Genomic DNA, 16,644 nt, shown 5'->3' with positions numbered 1-16,644 from the left:
GTTTTGACACGTTACTACTAAACAGCTGTGTGTGTGTGTGTGTGTGTGTGTACGAAGGGAGGGGTGGCTGCAACTGGTAGATCTATCTATCTATCTATCTATCTATCTATCTATCTATCTATCTATCTATCTATCTATCTATCTATCTATCTATCTATCTATCTATCTATCTATGCAAATGTAACAAACTTCTCCACATTCTTATATCAAACCACAAGCTCTCAACTCATCTCAGGTCTCTATTCCCGTTCATCCTCCTTTCTTCCAATAATGAGGAAGGAACCAGTGAGGCAATGTAGCTAACCATAAGCAGAAGTTTGTCAAAAAATAAACACGGCTTTAACCGCTACCCTTTTTTCCTGCAGTCTTCGTACATTTCTGTAGAATGCTTCTCTCTATTTCTCTGTGTGTCGGTAAAGAGACGTGAACTAATCCATCTGTCGTCATATAGGAGGTAGAGGGGTTTGTCAGAAGAACTGTAGTTCAGAGATCATCATCAGGACAGAATGGAGCACACCTTGCTCTGTGTGTTACTCGGTAAGTACAGAATTAGTGTGTTTGTGTATGAACACTAATTACCTGATGTAAATTAAGACAGTTTCATGCTTTAGGTTTTGGGGGATGTTTTATCTCTTATTGAGAAAACAGTGCAAATGCTTAGTAAATGGCACTAAAGTGGGATTGCAGCAAATACGGTGTAGGTCTACATATGTAGGATCTTAATTTGATCAAACTTTTGCAGCTGAGAATTTTCCTGCACCACAGGAGATGCAGATGAGCTTTGTGATTTACATGAATTAACTGAAAACCCACAATAATAGATTAAAGATGCACCACAGAAATGTTCCGTCATGTCCTGGTTGCTAAATTGCTTATATTTAGCCTAATTTCAGTTTTTGTGAGAAAAGAAGCAAGTATAGTGTAGAGAATCATTGTACCATCTAAACCGCTTTGAAAATATATTTTCCATAAGTGGAAATGTTGTATTTTCAGCTGTTTGAAGCTGGTGTACAAAACCAAAAGTAAAATATACAAAAACTCAACTGAAAAACGGAAAGCATAGAAGTGCACATAGAACAGATCTACCGGTTCTAATACTTGCTTTCAATGAGAATGACTTATCTATAACTCACATTTCTATGTGACTTTTGTTGGGTCGCTCAAAAAGTTACGTACATATTGCAGCTTTAACAGTATTTCACTTTTCTTGTAGCCTACTTAGGCCTGCTAATAGCCTAACCACCAATCAAGCAACATTATTGACTCGTTTTTCAAATCCTGTTTGTTTTGCACTGAAAATGTAGGTCAAACTAAGATCCTACACCTGTATGTGATGTGAGAGTGAGTGACCATCCTACATTGATGTTGAATCTCTGTGAGAACCTGAGCTTGTATAGCAGATGCCATGCAGACCTGGGTAGTGTGGTGGTGTGGTGTGCATTTAACCAGGTCACCACTCAGGAACTAAAGAGTAGCTCTAACTCAGTGGTTGCAAAATGTGCTGTCAATGACAATGAATGCAAAATGCTATATTTGTTGGATGTGTTCTAGTATCAAGTTGTGATTATTGTAAATGGTTGAGAGTTCATTCTCTACAGTTATAGTAAACTGTACTAAGAGATTGAATGGTGTTTTGGAGTATTTGGTCTCCGTACTTTCTCTGTATCCAGAACGGTAGGTGGATGTTTGTTGGGATTAATCTTTTGCTGGAGGCAGAGTTGATCGATATCCAGTAGATGGGCCAGCTGCAATGTCTAAATTGTCTACACATCGGGAAAAATACATGAAAACTAAAATACGCTTTTTATCCTAATTTAGGGTCTGGCATTAAGTTAGCAGTGTTTGTTTACACTGACATTGTTAACCAACATTGTCATAAAATAGCAGTTTATTTTGTGTTATCATGGGATAAGACAGTGGCACTACCCTTATGGAAAAAACACATAAATTCACATGTGATCTCATGTTATCACGTGATCTTATGAGAAGTTACTGTGATAACAAAATTAAAAGTTCATTGGAGTTATATAGCACTTTTCTACTGACTTACTCAAAGCGCTTTACATAGTAGGGGGAAACTCACCTCATCCACCAGCAATGTGTTGCACCCACCTGAGTGATGCAAGACAACCAGTTGTGTGTCAGAACGCTCACCACACATCAGCTATTAGGTGGAGAGGTGAGGAGTGATAGAGTGCCTTCAGAAAGTATTCATACTCCTTGACTAATTCCACATTTTGTTGTGTTACAGCCTGAATTCAACATGTATTAAATTATGTATTTTTCTCACCCATCTACACACAATACCCATAATGACAAAGTGAAAACATGTTTTTAGAAATGTTTGCAAATGTATTGAAAAAAATACAGAAATATCTCATTAACATAAGTATTCACACCCTTGAGTCATTACTTTATAGAATCACCTTTGGTAGCGATTACAGCTGTGAGTCTTTCTGGGTAAGTCTCTGAGAGCTTTCCACTCCTGGACTGTGCAATATTTTCCATTATTCTTTTTTAAATTATTCAATCTCTAAATTGGTTTTTTGATCATTACTTGAAAAACATTTTCTGGTCTTGCCATAGATTTTCAAGTAGATTTATGCCATAACTGTAATTTGGCAAATCATTCAACTCCAATGTAGATTTGGCCTTGTGTTTTAGGTTATTGTCCTGCTGAAAGGTGAATTCATGTCCAGGGTCTGATGGAAAGCAGACAACCAGGTTTCCTCTAGGATTTTGTCTGTTCTTATCTCTGTTTCTTTTTTTCCCTGAAAACTCCCCAGTCCTTAACGATTACAAGCATACCCATAACATGATGCAGTCACCACTTGAAAGTATGAAGAGTGGTAGTCATTATTAATGTGTTGCATTGGATTTGCCCCAACCATAACACTTTGTATTCTGGACAAAAAGTATATTGCTTTGTCGTATTTTTTGCAGTATTACTTTAGTGCCTTGTTGCAAACAGGATGCATGTTTTGGAATATTTATATTCAGTACAGGCTTCCTTCTTTTCACCCTGTCAATTAGATTAGGATTGTGGAGTAATTGCAATATTGTTGATCAATCCTCAGTTTTCTCCTATCATAGCCTTTGAATTCTATAACAGTTTTAAAGTCATCATTGGCCTCAACATAGTGAGGAAGGACATCTATATCCTATATATTGATACACCATCCAAAGTGTACTAACTTCACCATGCTCAAATGGATTTTCAATGTCTGTTTTTTATTTTATTTTACCCATCTACCAATAAGTGCCCATCTTTGAGAGGCATTGGAAAACATCCCTGGTCTTTGTGGTTGAATCTGTGTTTGAAATTCACTTCTCGACTGAGGGGCCTTAAAGATAATTGTCTGTGTGGGGTACAGAGATGAGGTAGTCATTCAAAAATCATGTTAAACACGAGTGAGTCCATGCAACTTATTATGTGACTTACTAAGCACAATTCACTCCTGAACTTATTTAGGCTTGCCATAACTAAGGGGTTGAATACTTACTGACTCAAGAAATGTCTGCTTTTCATTTTAAACCATTTGTAAACATTTCGAAAAACATAATTCCAATTTGACATTATGGGGTATTGTGTGTAGGCCAGTGACAGAACATATCAATGTAATCCATTTGAAATGCAGCCTGTAACACAACAAAATGTGAACAAGTCAAGGGGTGTGAATACATTCTGAAGACAATGTATTATGCCAATCAGGAATGAGGGGGAGATGATGGAATTGGGAATTTTGCCATGACACCAGGGTTGTTATCACAACATGTGATAATATTAAACTACACATGTGAAAATATTTTAGCACGTGAACACATGATCTCATGAAATAAATGTGACAACACGGGGATACATTTTAACGTGATACCATGAAACTAGACATGACAACTACACGTTCACATGTTAACATTTCAGCTCAACATGTGAAAACAGCTATTTCACATGTGAAAATATAAGTTTTTTTTTGTAAGGGATGTAATTGAAAGGTATGGGGGTTATTAGGTAAGTGATACACTTCACATTCGACATGATCACTTAGTCCTGACTTTCAATATGAACCCACCTGGGATTTAACTCACAACCTCTGGGTTTGAGAAACGCTGATATTTCTGCTGCGCTACAAAGTCTGTAACGTTCTAAGAAGTCCCCTACAGATGAATTACCTATAATACATCTCTGCAAAATAATGACATCTGCACTGCTATTTTAGTTAATCTGACTATTCTGTCATCATTGATTTAATTTACTGAATTAAGCAATTTGAGGTTTTCTGTATTATTGTCTAATGTTGAATGTAGTTGAATGTACTCCTGAATGTACTCCTGAATAACTATGATAAATATAATAGGCTTTATTGAGTGTATTTTAAACAAAGCTGAGATTTACTTTGAAGTCCTAACTGTAGGAACATAGGTGAAATCAGTAATTATTTGTGGTATCGCAGGATGATCAGAATGCCGTGAACCAAAAGGTAAATTCACTCTGGCTATCTACTCCGATTTCAGAGCACTCAACATCTTAGTGTGCAAAATAACTGATGAATTTACGAACGCTCAACACCCGTTGAATATGGCCAGTTTCAGAAAACATCGGAAAAAAGTTTAAATAAGCAGCACAGTTACAGTCACCAACGCTCTCGATAACATGAAAACAGCTTAACCAACTCTGATAGTGTTATGCTGGTGAATGAGGACCCAAAAGCGACTTAATAGAAACAGAGTCTTTATTCCAGTCTTAAACAAAAAACGATACTCCTGGATATTATCTTAGGTAAATCCAAAACAGGAAAACTGAAATCCTCTCGTCAGTAGAGAGGAACGACTGGAGACGCGACCACAGACTGCAGGTCGCTTCGGGAAGGCACAGGCCGTAGCTGACATAGACACCTGCTCACACGCAGCATCTGAAGAAGGCAAAAACACGACAGGGCGGAACAAGGACACAGAACAGCAAACATCAAACAAGGATCCGACAAGGACAGAAGCGGAAAACAGAGGGAGAAATAGGGACTCTAATCAGAGGGCAAAATAGGCGACAGGTGTGAAAGAGTAAATTAGGTAGTTAGGAGAATGAGGAACAGCTGGGAGCAGGAACGGAACGATAGAGAGAGAGAGCGAGAGAGGGAGAGAGGAAGGGGGAGAGAGAGGGATAGAAAGAGGGAAAGAACCTAATAAGACCAGCAGAGGGAAACGAATAGAAGGGAAGCACAGGGACAAGACATGATACTCAATGACAAAACATGACAGTACCCCCCCACTCACCGAGCGCCTCCTGGCGCACTCGAGGAGGAACCCTGGCGGCAACGGAGGAAATCATCAATCAACGAACGGTCCAGCACGTCCCGAGATGGAACCCAACTCCTCTCCTCAGGACCGTAACCCTCCCAATCCACTAAGTACTGGTGACCACGTCCCCGAGAACGCATGTCCATGATCTTCCGTACCTTGTAAATAGGTGCGCCCTCGACAAGGACGGGGGGGGGGGGAGGGAAGACGAACGGGGGCGCGAAGAAAAGGCTTGACACAGGAGACATGGAAGACAGGGTGGACGCGACGAAGATGTCGCGGAAGAAGCAGTCGCACAGCGACAGGATTGACGACCTGAGAGACACGGAACGGACCAATGAACCGCGGAGTCAACTTGCGAGAAGCTGTCGTAAGGGGAAGGTTACGAGTGGAAAGCCACACTCTCTGACCGCGACAATACCTAGGACTCTTAATCCTACGTTTATTGGCGGCTCTCACAGTCTGCGCCCTGTAACGGCAAAGTGCAGACCTGACCCTCCTCCAGGTGCGCTCACAACGTTGGACAAAAGCCTGAGCGGAGGGAACGCTGGACTCGGCGAGCTGGGACGAGAACAGAGGAGGCTGGTACCCAAGACTACTCTGAAACGGAGATAGCCCGGTAGCAGCCGAAGGAAGCGAGTTGTGAGCGTATTCTGCCCAGGGGAGCTGTTCTGCCCAAGACGCAGGGTTTCGAAAAGGCTGCGTAATATGCGACCAATCGACTGATTGGCCCTTTCTGCTTGACCGTTAGACTGGGGATGAAACCCGGAAGAGAGACTGACGGAAGCACCAATCAAACGACAGAACTCCCTCCAAAACTGTGACGTGAATTGCGGGCCTCTGTCTGAAACGGCGTCTAACGGGAGGCCATGAATTCTGAACACATTCTCAATGATGATTTGTGCCGTCTCCTTAGCGGAAGGAAGCTTAGCGAGGGGAATGAAATGTGCCGCCTTAGAGAACCTATCGACAACCGTAAGAATCACAGTCTTCCCCGCAGACGAAGGCAGACCGGTAATAAAGTCTAAGGCGATGTGAGACCATGGTCGAGAAGGAATGGGAAGCGGTCTGAGACGACCGGCAGGAGGAGAGTTACCTGACTTAGTCTGCGCGCAGTCCGAACAAGCAGCCACGAAACGGCGCGTGTCACGCTCCTGAGTAGGCCACCAAAACCGCTGGCGAATAGAAGCAAGAGTACCCCGAACGCCGGGGTGGCCAGCTAACTTGGCAGAGTGAGCCCACTGAAGAACAGCCAGACGAGTAGAGACAGGAACGAACAGAAGGTTACTAGGACAAGCGCGCGGCGACGCAGTGTGAGTGAGTGCTTGCTTTACCTGTCTCTCAATTCCCCAGACAGTCAACCCGACAACACGCCCTTCAGGGAGAATCCCCTCGGGGTCGGTAGAAGCCACAGAAGAACTAAAGAGACGGGATAAGGCATCAGGCTTGGTGTTCTTATTTCCCGGGCGATAAGAAATCACGAACTCGAAACGAGCGAAAAACAACGCCCAACGAGCTTGACGTGCATTAAGTCGTTTGGCAGAACGGATGTACTCAAGGTTCTTATGGTCAGTCCAAACGACAAAAGGGACGGTCGCCCCCTCCAACCACTGTCGCCATTCGCCTATGGCTAAGCGGATGGCGAGCAGTTCGCGGTTACCCACATCATAGTTGCGTTCCGATGGCGACAGGCGATGAGAAAAATAAGCGCAAGGATGGACCTTATCGTCAGAATGGAAGCGCTGGGACAGAATGGCTCCCACGCCCACCTCTGAAGCGTCAACCTCGACAATGAATTGTTTAGTGACGTCAGGAGTAACAAGGATAGGAGCGGATGTAAAACGCTTCTTGAGGAGATCAAAAGCTCCCTGGGCGGAACCGGACCACTTAAAGCACGTCTTGACAGAAGTCAGAGCTGTGAGAGGGGCAGCCACTTGACCGAAATTACGAATGAAACGCCGATAGAAATTAGCGAAACCGAGAAAGCGCTGCAACTCGACACGTGACTTAGGAACGGGCCAATCGCTGACAGCCTGGACCTTAGCGGGATCCATCTGAATGCCTTCAGCGGAAATAACAGAACCGAGAAATGTGACAGAGGAGACATGAAAGGCGCACTTCTCAGCCTTCACGTAGAGACAATTCTCTAAAAGGCGCTGGAGTACACGTCGAACGTGCTGAACATGAATCTCGAGTGACGGTGAAAAAAATCAGGATATCGTCAAGGTAAACGAAAACAAAGATGTTCAGCATGTCTCTCAGTACATCATTAACTAATGCCTGAAAGACAGCTGGAGCATTAGCGAGACCGAACGGCAGAACCCGGTATTCAAAATGCCCTAACGGAGTGTTAAACGCCGTTTTCCACTCGTCCCCCTCTCTGATGCGCACGAGATGGTAAGCGTTACGAAGGTCCAACTTAGTAAAGAACCTGGCTCCCTGCAGAATCTCGAAGGCTGACGACATAAGGGGAAGCGGATAACGATTCTTAACCGTTATGTCATTCAGCCCTCGATAATCCACGCAGGGGCGCAGAGTACCGTCCTTCTTCTTAACAAAAAAAAACCCCGCTCCGGCGGGAGAGGAAGAAGGCACCACGGTACCGGCGTCGAGAGAAACAGACAGATAATCCTCGAGAGCCTTACGTTCGGGAGCCGACAGAGAGTATAGTCTACCCCGAGGGGGAGTGGTCCCCGGAAGGAGATCAATACAACAATCATACGACCGGTGAGGAGGAAGAGAGTTGGCTCTGGACCGACTGAAGACCGTGCGCAGATCATGATATTCCTCCGGCACTCCTGTCAAATCACCAGGTTCCTCCTGAGAAGAGGGGACAGAAGAAACAGGAGGGATAGCAGACATTAAACACTTCACATGACAAGAAACGTTCCAGGATAGGATAGAATTACTAGACCAATTAATAGAAGGATTATGACATACTAGCCAGGGATGACCCAAAACAACAGGTGTAAAAGGTGAACGAAAAATCAAAAAGGAAATGGTCTCACTGTGGTTACCAGATACTGTGAGGGTTAAAGGTAGTGTCTCACATCTGATACTGGGGAGAAGACTACCATCTAAGGCGAACATGGGCGTGGGCTTCCCTAACTGTCTGAGAGGAATGTCATGTTTCCGAGCCCATGCTTCGTCCATAAAACAACCCTCAGCCCCAGAGTCTATCAAGGCACTGCAGGAAGCAGCCGAACCGGTCCAGCGTAGATGGACCGACAAGGTAGTACAGGATCTTGATGGAGAGACCTGAGTAGTAGCGCTCACCAGTAGCCCTCCGCTTACTGATGAGCTCTGGCTTTTACTGGACATGACATGACAAAATGTCCAGCAGAACCGCAATAGAGGCAAAGGCGGTTGGTGATTCTCCGTTCCCTCTCCTTAGTCGAGATGCGAATACCTCCCAGCTGCATGGGCTCAGTCTCTGAGCCGGTGGGAGGAGATGGTTGAGATGCGGAGAGGGGGAACACCGTTAACGCGAGCTCTCTTCCACGAGCTCGGTGACGAAGATCTACCCGTCGTTCTATGCGGATGGCGAGTGCAATCAAAGAGTCCACGCTGGAAGGAACCTCCCGGGAGAGAATCTCATCCTTAACCTCAGCGTGGAGTCCCTCCAGAAAACGAGCGAGCAACGCCGGCTCGTTCCAGTCACTGGAGGCAGCAAGAGTGCGAAACTCTATAGAGTAATCCGTTATGGATCGATCACCTTGACATAGGGAAGCCAGGGCCCTGGAAGCCTCCTTCCCAAAAACTGAACGATCAAAAACCCTTATCATCTCCTCTTTAAAGTTCTGATAATCGTTAGAACACTCAGCCCTTGCCTCCCAGATAGCTGTGCCCCACTCCCGAGCCCGACCAGTAAGGAGTGATATGACGTAAGCGATCCGAGCTCTCTCTCTTGAGTATGTGTTGGGCTGGAGAGAGAACACAATATCACACTGGGTGAGAAAGGAGCGACACTCAGTGGGCTGCCCAGAGTAACATGGTGGGTTATTAACCCTAGGTTCCGGAGACTCGGAAGACCAGGAAGTAGCTGGTGGCACGAGACGAAGACTCTGAAACTGTCCTGAGAGGTCGGAGACCTGAGCGGCCAGGGTCTCAACGGCATGACGAGCAGCAGACAATTCCTGCTCGTGTCTGCCGAGCATTGCTCCCTGGAACTCGACGGCAGTGTTGCGAGAATCCGTAGTCGCTGGGTCCATTCTAGGTTCGGATCCTTCTGTTATGCTGGTGAATGAGGACCCAAAAGCGACTTAATAGAAACAGAGTCTTTATTCCAGTCTTAAACAAAAAACGATACTCCTGGATATTATCTTAGGTAAATCCAAAACAGGAAAACTGAAATCCTCTCGTCAGTAGAGAGGAACGACTGGAGACGCGACCACAGACTGCAGGTCGCTTCGGGAAGGCACAGGCCGTAGCTGACATAGACACCTGCTCACACGCAGCATCTGAAGAAGGCAAAAACACGACAGGGCGGAACAAGGACACAGAACAGCAAACATCAAACAAGGATCCGACAAGGACAGAAGCGGAAAACAGAGGGAGAAATAGGGACTCTAATCAGAGGGCAAAATAGGGGACAGGTGTGAAAGAGTAAATGAGGTAGTTAGGAGAATGAGGAACAGCTGGGAGCAGGAACGGAACGATAGAGAGAGAGAGCGAGAGAGGGAGAGAGGAAGGGGGAGAGAGAGGGATAGAAAGAGGGAAAGAACCTAATAAGACCAGCAGAGGGAAACGAATAGAAGGGAAGCACAGGGACAAGACATGATACTCAATGACAAAACATGACAGATAGGACAAGTAAAATGGTCAGAGTGAGGTGTTCTCTCATTTATACTGGAAGTAGCTGGCAAGTTAGCTAACTTTAGCCAGTTAGTTTTGGTGCTTGACTGCCGTTGTGAAGTCAGAACTCTTGGATCAACCCTAATCCTCGGCCAGAACGTCCAGTGTGCGCACTAAACGCTCCGAGAGCAAAACACTCTGAATTTATGAATGGACAATCTGACACTGCTCTGAATTTACAACCGCCCAGAGCATACTCTGAGCACTCTCTGGCACTCCAGAGAGAATTTACAAACGCACCCGAAATATCACATGTGAAGTGTTCCAAAACGACATGGTTTTACATGATTTCACATGTGAAAGGTTATGTGATCACATGTGAAAGTCCACATGTGAAATATCATCACACGTGAAGTGTTCCAAAACATTTAATTTCCCACTTATCATTAGTTTTTTCCATAATGGGGCAATTAAAAGTGATACTCTTCAAGAATTAATGGATATGATTAATTGAAATGTGCAAACATTTAATTAGAAATCTCAGAATGCACCTTAAAAATAAGTACAGGACAGATGTGGTAATCAGTAACCTGAATATGGCATGTTGTTATTTATTTCAAGCTAATATTGGTGCAATGTGACTTTCTTTGTTGTAGTGCTGAATACACTCATCAACTCTGGACACTCTGAAGATGATGATGGTAGATATTTGTTCACTTCATCAAGCCTCCATCTCTAAATGCTTCATCCTATTTCTTTATTTGTGATTTTTAAAGTTGATTTTGGCTGGACATATTTTGAGTTTTAGTGTTTTGAAATAACATGTGAAAGGCAATTGTGTCATCCTGGTTTGATTTTGAGCAGGAGTGGTGAAGGCTGTTCTGACCATACACCCCAACAGCTCCCAGATATTCAGTGGAGAGTCTGTCACTCTCAGATGTGACATACAGGGGGGAGGAGTCACTGAGTGGAAATACACATGGCGCAAGAATGGTAATTCTGATTCCTCCAGTACGAAGAATGAACATGAGGTCAGTGCTGCTGAGATTTCCGACAGTGGTGATTATGTATGTCTGGGTTCACATCAGCAGCAACATTCTAAATGGAGTGATGCAGTCAGACTGACAGTGACAGGTACGTCATCTTATTTCTCATTTACATAAGTGCCTCCATTCTTATAACCACTTGACATTGGACACAATTTTAAGGATGCTGTTTAGTTGTTGTAAAAACATCTGCTGTGTGTTTCCTCAGCTCTGCCCAAAGCTACACTGACTGTAAAACCCAACCCTGTGTTCCCTGGAGAGACAGTTACTCTGATGTGTTCAGTAGGGTCTGACAGTATCTGGAACTATCAATGGTACAAAGACAGGAATGATAATGTAGTATTCCAGTCTGTAAATCACACTATAACAGGAGACACCCTCACCATCAATGGGGCAACAGTGAATGAGGGTCCCTACTGGTGTCAGGGAAAAAGAGAGTCCAGACCCACTTCTTCATCCATCAGTGACCCTGTCACTATCACTGTCAATGGTGAGTAGTGTCATACAGATATACACTATTTATATTAAGACAATCATGGTCTGTGTGTCAGTATTCATAGTTATGATAGAAAAACAAAGACTTGTTTAATTAAAGAAGTATGGTGATCATACTTTGGAAAGATTGGTGCTCTAACTACATTTAATCATGATAGAGCAGATTCTATGTATGAATCAACTAACTACATTTAATCATGATAGAGCAGATTCTATGTATGAATCAACTAACTACATTTAATCATGATAGAGCAGATTCTATGTATGAATCAACTAACTACATTTAATCATGATAGAGCAGATTCTATGTATGAATCAACTAACTACATTTAATCATGATAGAGCAGATTCTATGTATGAATCAACTAACTACATTTAATCATGATAGAGCAGATTCTATGTATGAATCAACTAACTACATTTAATCATGATAGAGCAGATTCTATGTATGACTCAACTAACTACATTTAATCATGATAGAGCAGATTCTATGTATGAATCAACTAACTACATTTAATCATGATAGAGCAGATTCTATGTATGAATCAACTAACTACATTTAATCATGATAGAGCAGATTCTATGTATGACTCAACTAACTACATTTAATCATGATAGAGCAGATTCTATGTATGAATCAACTAACTACATTTAATCATGATAGAGCGGATTCTATGTATGAAACAACTAACTACATTTAATCATGATAGAGCAGATTCTATGTATGAATCAATTAAATTCATGTGTCTTTCTACAGCTCTGCCTGTGGCCTCAGTGAGTGTCTCTCCTCAGGGTCTCCTCTACTCTGGAGAGACAGTCAGTCTGCAGTGTGTCGTACCAGGCTACACAGACTGGAGGTACTACTGGTACAAAAACAACCGACACCTTCCCAGTCAGACCAGTAAAGCCATAGATATCACCATCCACACCACTCAGACTGGTCTGGTTGGTCAGTACAGATGTGAGGGGCTGAGGACAGATCAGCCCCAGAGGTCACAACCCAGTGATGACATCACCATCAGTGTCACTGGTAAATTCACTATAGTCAGTATCACTATAACAGTGTAATTTGAAACAGCTACTCATGTATCCAGTTTAGGTAATATGTCTAAACTGTGACATGTTTCCTCAGCTCTGCCCAAAGCTACACTGACTGTAGAGCCAAACCCTGTGTTCCCTGGAGAGACAGTTACTCTGATGTGTTCAGTAGGGTCTGACAGTAGCTGGAACTATCAGTGGTACAAAGACAGGAATGATAATGTAGTATCCCAGTCTGGTTACAGTAACAATGGAGTCTCTCACATCAGTAGAGCTGGTGTGTCTGACCAGGGTCAGTACTGGTGTGAAGGGAACAGAGTGTCTAGACCCACATCTTCACAACCAAGTGTTCCTGTCACTCTCACTGTAAAAGGTGAGTTACTTTGTTGTGCTTCATTGATGTTGTTGACTATTTATATTGAGTCAATCATAGTCTGCATGTCAGAATTCTTAGTTACAATGAGTTCTAAAATGATTGGGACAGTGAAATATTTTCTGTTGTTCTGTTAAACAATAACAAACATATTGTTATTTTAGTATAGAACAGAGTCATTGTTCATACACCTATTTCTATGGAGAGGAGTCTGTCCCAAACACTGACTCATAAACTTGATGTTTGAACATAAAGGAAAACATTTATATAGAGGTTTCATCTTTGTATCTGTGACATTATGATGTCTGTTACAACACGGGCAGCACATCTACATGTTAATGTTGCATGTGCCATAATCTACCAACTGTGTTACAGAGGACCACCATGTGGGTAGTGGACACTTCAGGAAAAAGTGTAGAGTATTGAGATGTATAGACAACAGGGGGGTTCCAACACTCCAAGACCCCAAACATTGACATCTATTTGACCAAAACACTACTACTACCATATACTGCTCTACTGTACTGTACCCTACTCTATTGTACTGTGCTCTAATGTACTGTAACCTACTCTACTGTACTGTGCTGTACTGAACTGTACCCTACTCTATTGTACTGTGCTCTAATGTACTGTAACCTACTCTACTGTACTGTGCTGTACTGAACTGTACCCTACTCTACTGTACTGTGCTCTACTGAACTGTACCCTACTCTATTGTACTGTACTCTACTGAACTGTACCCTAATCTACTGTACTGTGCTCTACTGAACTGTACACTGCTCTATTGTATTGGTTATCTTATGCTTGTGTGCGGCTTCTCGGCCATGGAAACCCATATCATTAAGCTCCCGACGAACATTTATTGTGCTGAGTTTGCTTCTAGAGGCAGTTTGGAACGCAGTAGTTAGTGTTTCAATCGAAGACAGACAATTTTTATGCGCTCCGCTCTTCAGCACTCGGCGGTTCCGTTCTGTGCGCTTGTGTGGCCTACCACATTGCAGCTAAACCGTTGTTGCTCCTAGACGTTTCCACTTCACAATAACAGCACTTACAGTTGACCGGGTTAGCTCTAGCCTGGCAGAAATTTGACAAACTGACCTGTTAGAAAGGTGGCATCCTATGACGGTGTCACGTTGAAAGTCACTGAGCTCTTCAGTAAGGCCATTCTACTGCCAATGTTTGTCTATGGAGATTGCATGGCTGTGTGCTTGGTTTTATACACGTCAGCAACGGGTGTGACTGAAAAAGCAGAATCCACTAATTTGAAAGGGTGTCCACATACTTTTGTATTTATTGTTTATATGTCTAAAATAATAGTTACCGTACTGCTTACTGAAGTCAGATCCTACTTTGGAAAGATTGTTGCTCTGACTGCATTTGTCTTCATATAACTGTTTCCACAGCTCTGCCCACGGCCTCAGTGAAGATAGTCACTCCACAGGGTCTCCTCTACCCTGGAGAGACAGTCACTCTTCAGTGTGACATATCAGACTACACAGACTGGACGTACCGCTGGTTCAGATACAACGAAGAGCTTCCCAGTCAGACCAGAAAAACCATCACCATCTCTCTGCCTGACCAGGCTGGTCAGTACCAGTGTGTTGGGACGAGGAGAGGTCGGCCCCAGAAGTCATATCTCAGCTCAGCTCTCCCCATCATCATCACTGGTGAGCTAACTGTTTGTCTTCAATCTGGGCTTTCTAAATGTAGAGCCAATGAGGGTTAATCTAATTGCATACACTGTAAATTCTAACTGAATGGAGTCAACATATGTAAAATATACTTTTATCACAATGTTACAGCATCAGCTGAATCACCAGGCAGGTATCCAGATGTTTTCTGCTCTGTTTCCTCAGCTCTGCCCAAAGCTTCACTGACTGTAGAGCCAAATCCTGTGTTCCCTGGAGAGACAGTTACTCTGACGTGTTCAGTAGGGTCTGACAGTAGATGGATCTATCAGTGGTACAAAGACAGGAATGATAATGTAGTATCCCAGTCTGGTTACAGTAACATTGGAGTCTCTCACACCATCAGTAGAGCTGATGTGTCTGACCAGGGTCAGTACTGGTGTGAAGGGAACAGAGTGTCTAGACCCACATCTTCACAACCTAGTAATGCTATTACTCTCACTGTAAAAGGTGAGTTACTTTGTGTTTTTTGTCATAAAGATGGCCACTATTTATATTGTGTCAGAATTCTTAATTAAATTATTGGGACAGTATTTTCACCAAAACAATACTACTACTCTACTATACTGTGCCCTACACTATTGTACTGTGCTCCATTGAACTGTACCCTACTCTGCTGTACAATACTGTACCCTACTCCATTGTACTGTGCTCTACTGAACTATACCCTACTCTATTGCACTGTCCTCTACTATACTGTACCCTATTCTACTGCACTCTACTGTACTGTACCCTACTGAACTGTACCCTACTCTACTGTACTCTACTTTAATGTATTGTACTGTGTTCTACTGAACTGTACCCAACTCTATTGTACTGTACTCTACTGAACTGTACCCTGCTCTACTGTACTGTGCTCTACTGTACTGTACTCTGCTGAACTGTACCCTACTCTATTGTACTGCACTATACTGTACTGTACCCTAATCTACTGTACTGTGCTCTACTGAACTGTACCCTGCTCAATTGTATTGGTTATCTTATGCTTGTGTGCGGCTTCTCGGCCATGGAAACCCATATCATGAAGCTCCAGACGAACATTTATTGTGCTGAGTTTGATGCTAGAGGCAGTTTGGAACACAGTAGTTAGTGTTTCAACCGAGGACAGACAATTTTTACGTGCTCAACACTTCAGCACTCGGCGGTCCCGTTCTGTGCGCTTGTGTGGCCTACCACATTGCAGCTGAGCCGTTGTTGCTCCTAGATGTTTCCACTTCACAATAACAGCACATCTGGTTAGCTCTAGCGTGGCAGAAATTTGACAAACTGACTTGTTAGACAGGTGGCATCCTATGACGGTGTCACGTTAAAAGTCACTGAGCTCTTCAGTAAGGCCAGTCTACTGCCAATGTTTGTCTATGGAGATTGCATGGCTGTGTGCTTGCTTTTATACACATGTCAGCAACAGGTGTGGCTGAAAAAGCTGAATCCACTAATTTGAAAGGGTGTCCACATACTTTTGCATATACAGTTTATATGTTTAAAATAACAGTTACCGTACTACTTACTGAAGTCAGATCCTACTTTGGAAAGATTGTTGCTCTGACTGCATTTGTCTTCATATAACTGTTTCCACAGCTCTGCCCACGGCCTCAGTGAAGATAGTCACTCCACAGGGTCTCCTCTACCCTGGAGAGACAGTCACTCTGCAGTGTGACATATCAGACTACACAGCCTGGACGTACCGCTGGTTCAGATACAACGAAGAGCTTCCCAGTCAGACCAGAAAAACCATCACCATCTCTCTCCCTGACCAGGCTGGTCAGTACCAGTGTGTTGGGACGAGGAGAGGTCGGCCCCAGAAGTCATATCACAGCTTTTCTCTCCCCATCATCGTCACTGGTGAGCTCACTGTTTGTCTTCAATCTGGGCTTTCTAAATTTAGAGCCAATGAGCGTTAATCTAATTGCATACACTG

The 16,644-nt window shown here is 43.5% G+C and overlaps 1 protein-coding gene across 1 annotated transcript in view; it reads left to right on the top strand.

Moving 5' to 3' along the window:
- The first annotated feature begins 343 nt into the window (after positions 1 to 343).
- The window catches only part of LOC139561426 (basement membrane-specific heparan sulfate proteoglycan core protein-like), a 165,177-nt gene continuing 148,876 nt past the window's right edge, over positions 344 to 16,644 (top strand). Inside the window, 9 exon segments of the mRNA XM_071378501.1 lie at positions 344 to 537; positions 10,743 to 10,787; positions 10,951 to 11,220; positions 11,341 to 11,622; positions 12,385 to 12,657; positions 12,760 to 13,038; positions 14,442 to 14,705; positions 14,895 to 15,176; positions 16,305 to 16,568. Of these exon segments, the coding sequence (XP_071234602.1) occupies positions 507 to 537; positions 10,743 to 10,787; positions 10,951 to 11,220; positions 11,341 to 11,622; positions 12,385 to 12,657; positions 12,760 to 13,038; positions 14,442 to 14,705; positions 14,895 to 15,176; positions 16,305 to 16,568 (1,990 nt within the window). The 5' untranslated portion in view covers positions 344 to 506.

Source organism: Salvelinus alpinus, chromosome 31 (assembly GCF_045679555.1).
Source record: "Salvelinus alpinus chromosome 31, SLU_Salpinus.1, whole genome shotgun sequence".
Taxonomy (NCBI): Eukaryota; Metazoa; Chordata; class Actinopteri; order Salmoniformes; family Salmonidae; genus Salvelinus; species Salvelinus alpinus.
Note: the sequence above shows the minus strand (reverse complement) of the source record. Positions and strands in the feature narration are given on the sequence as shown.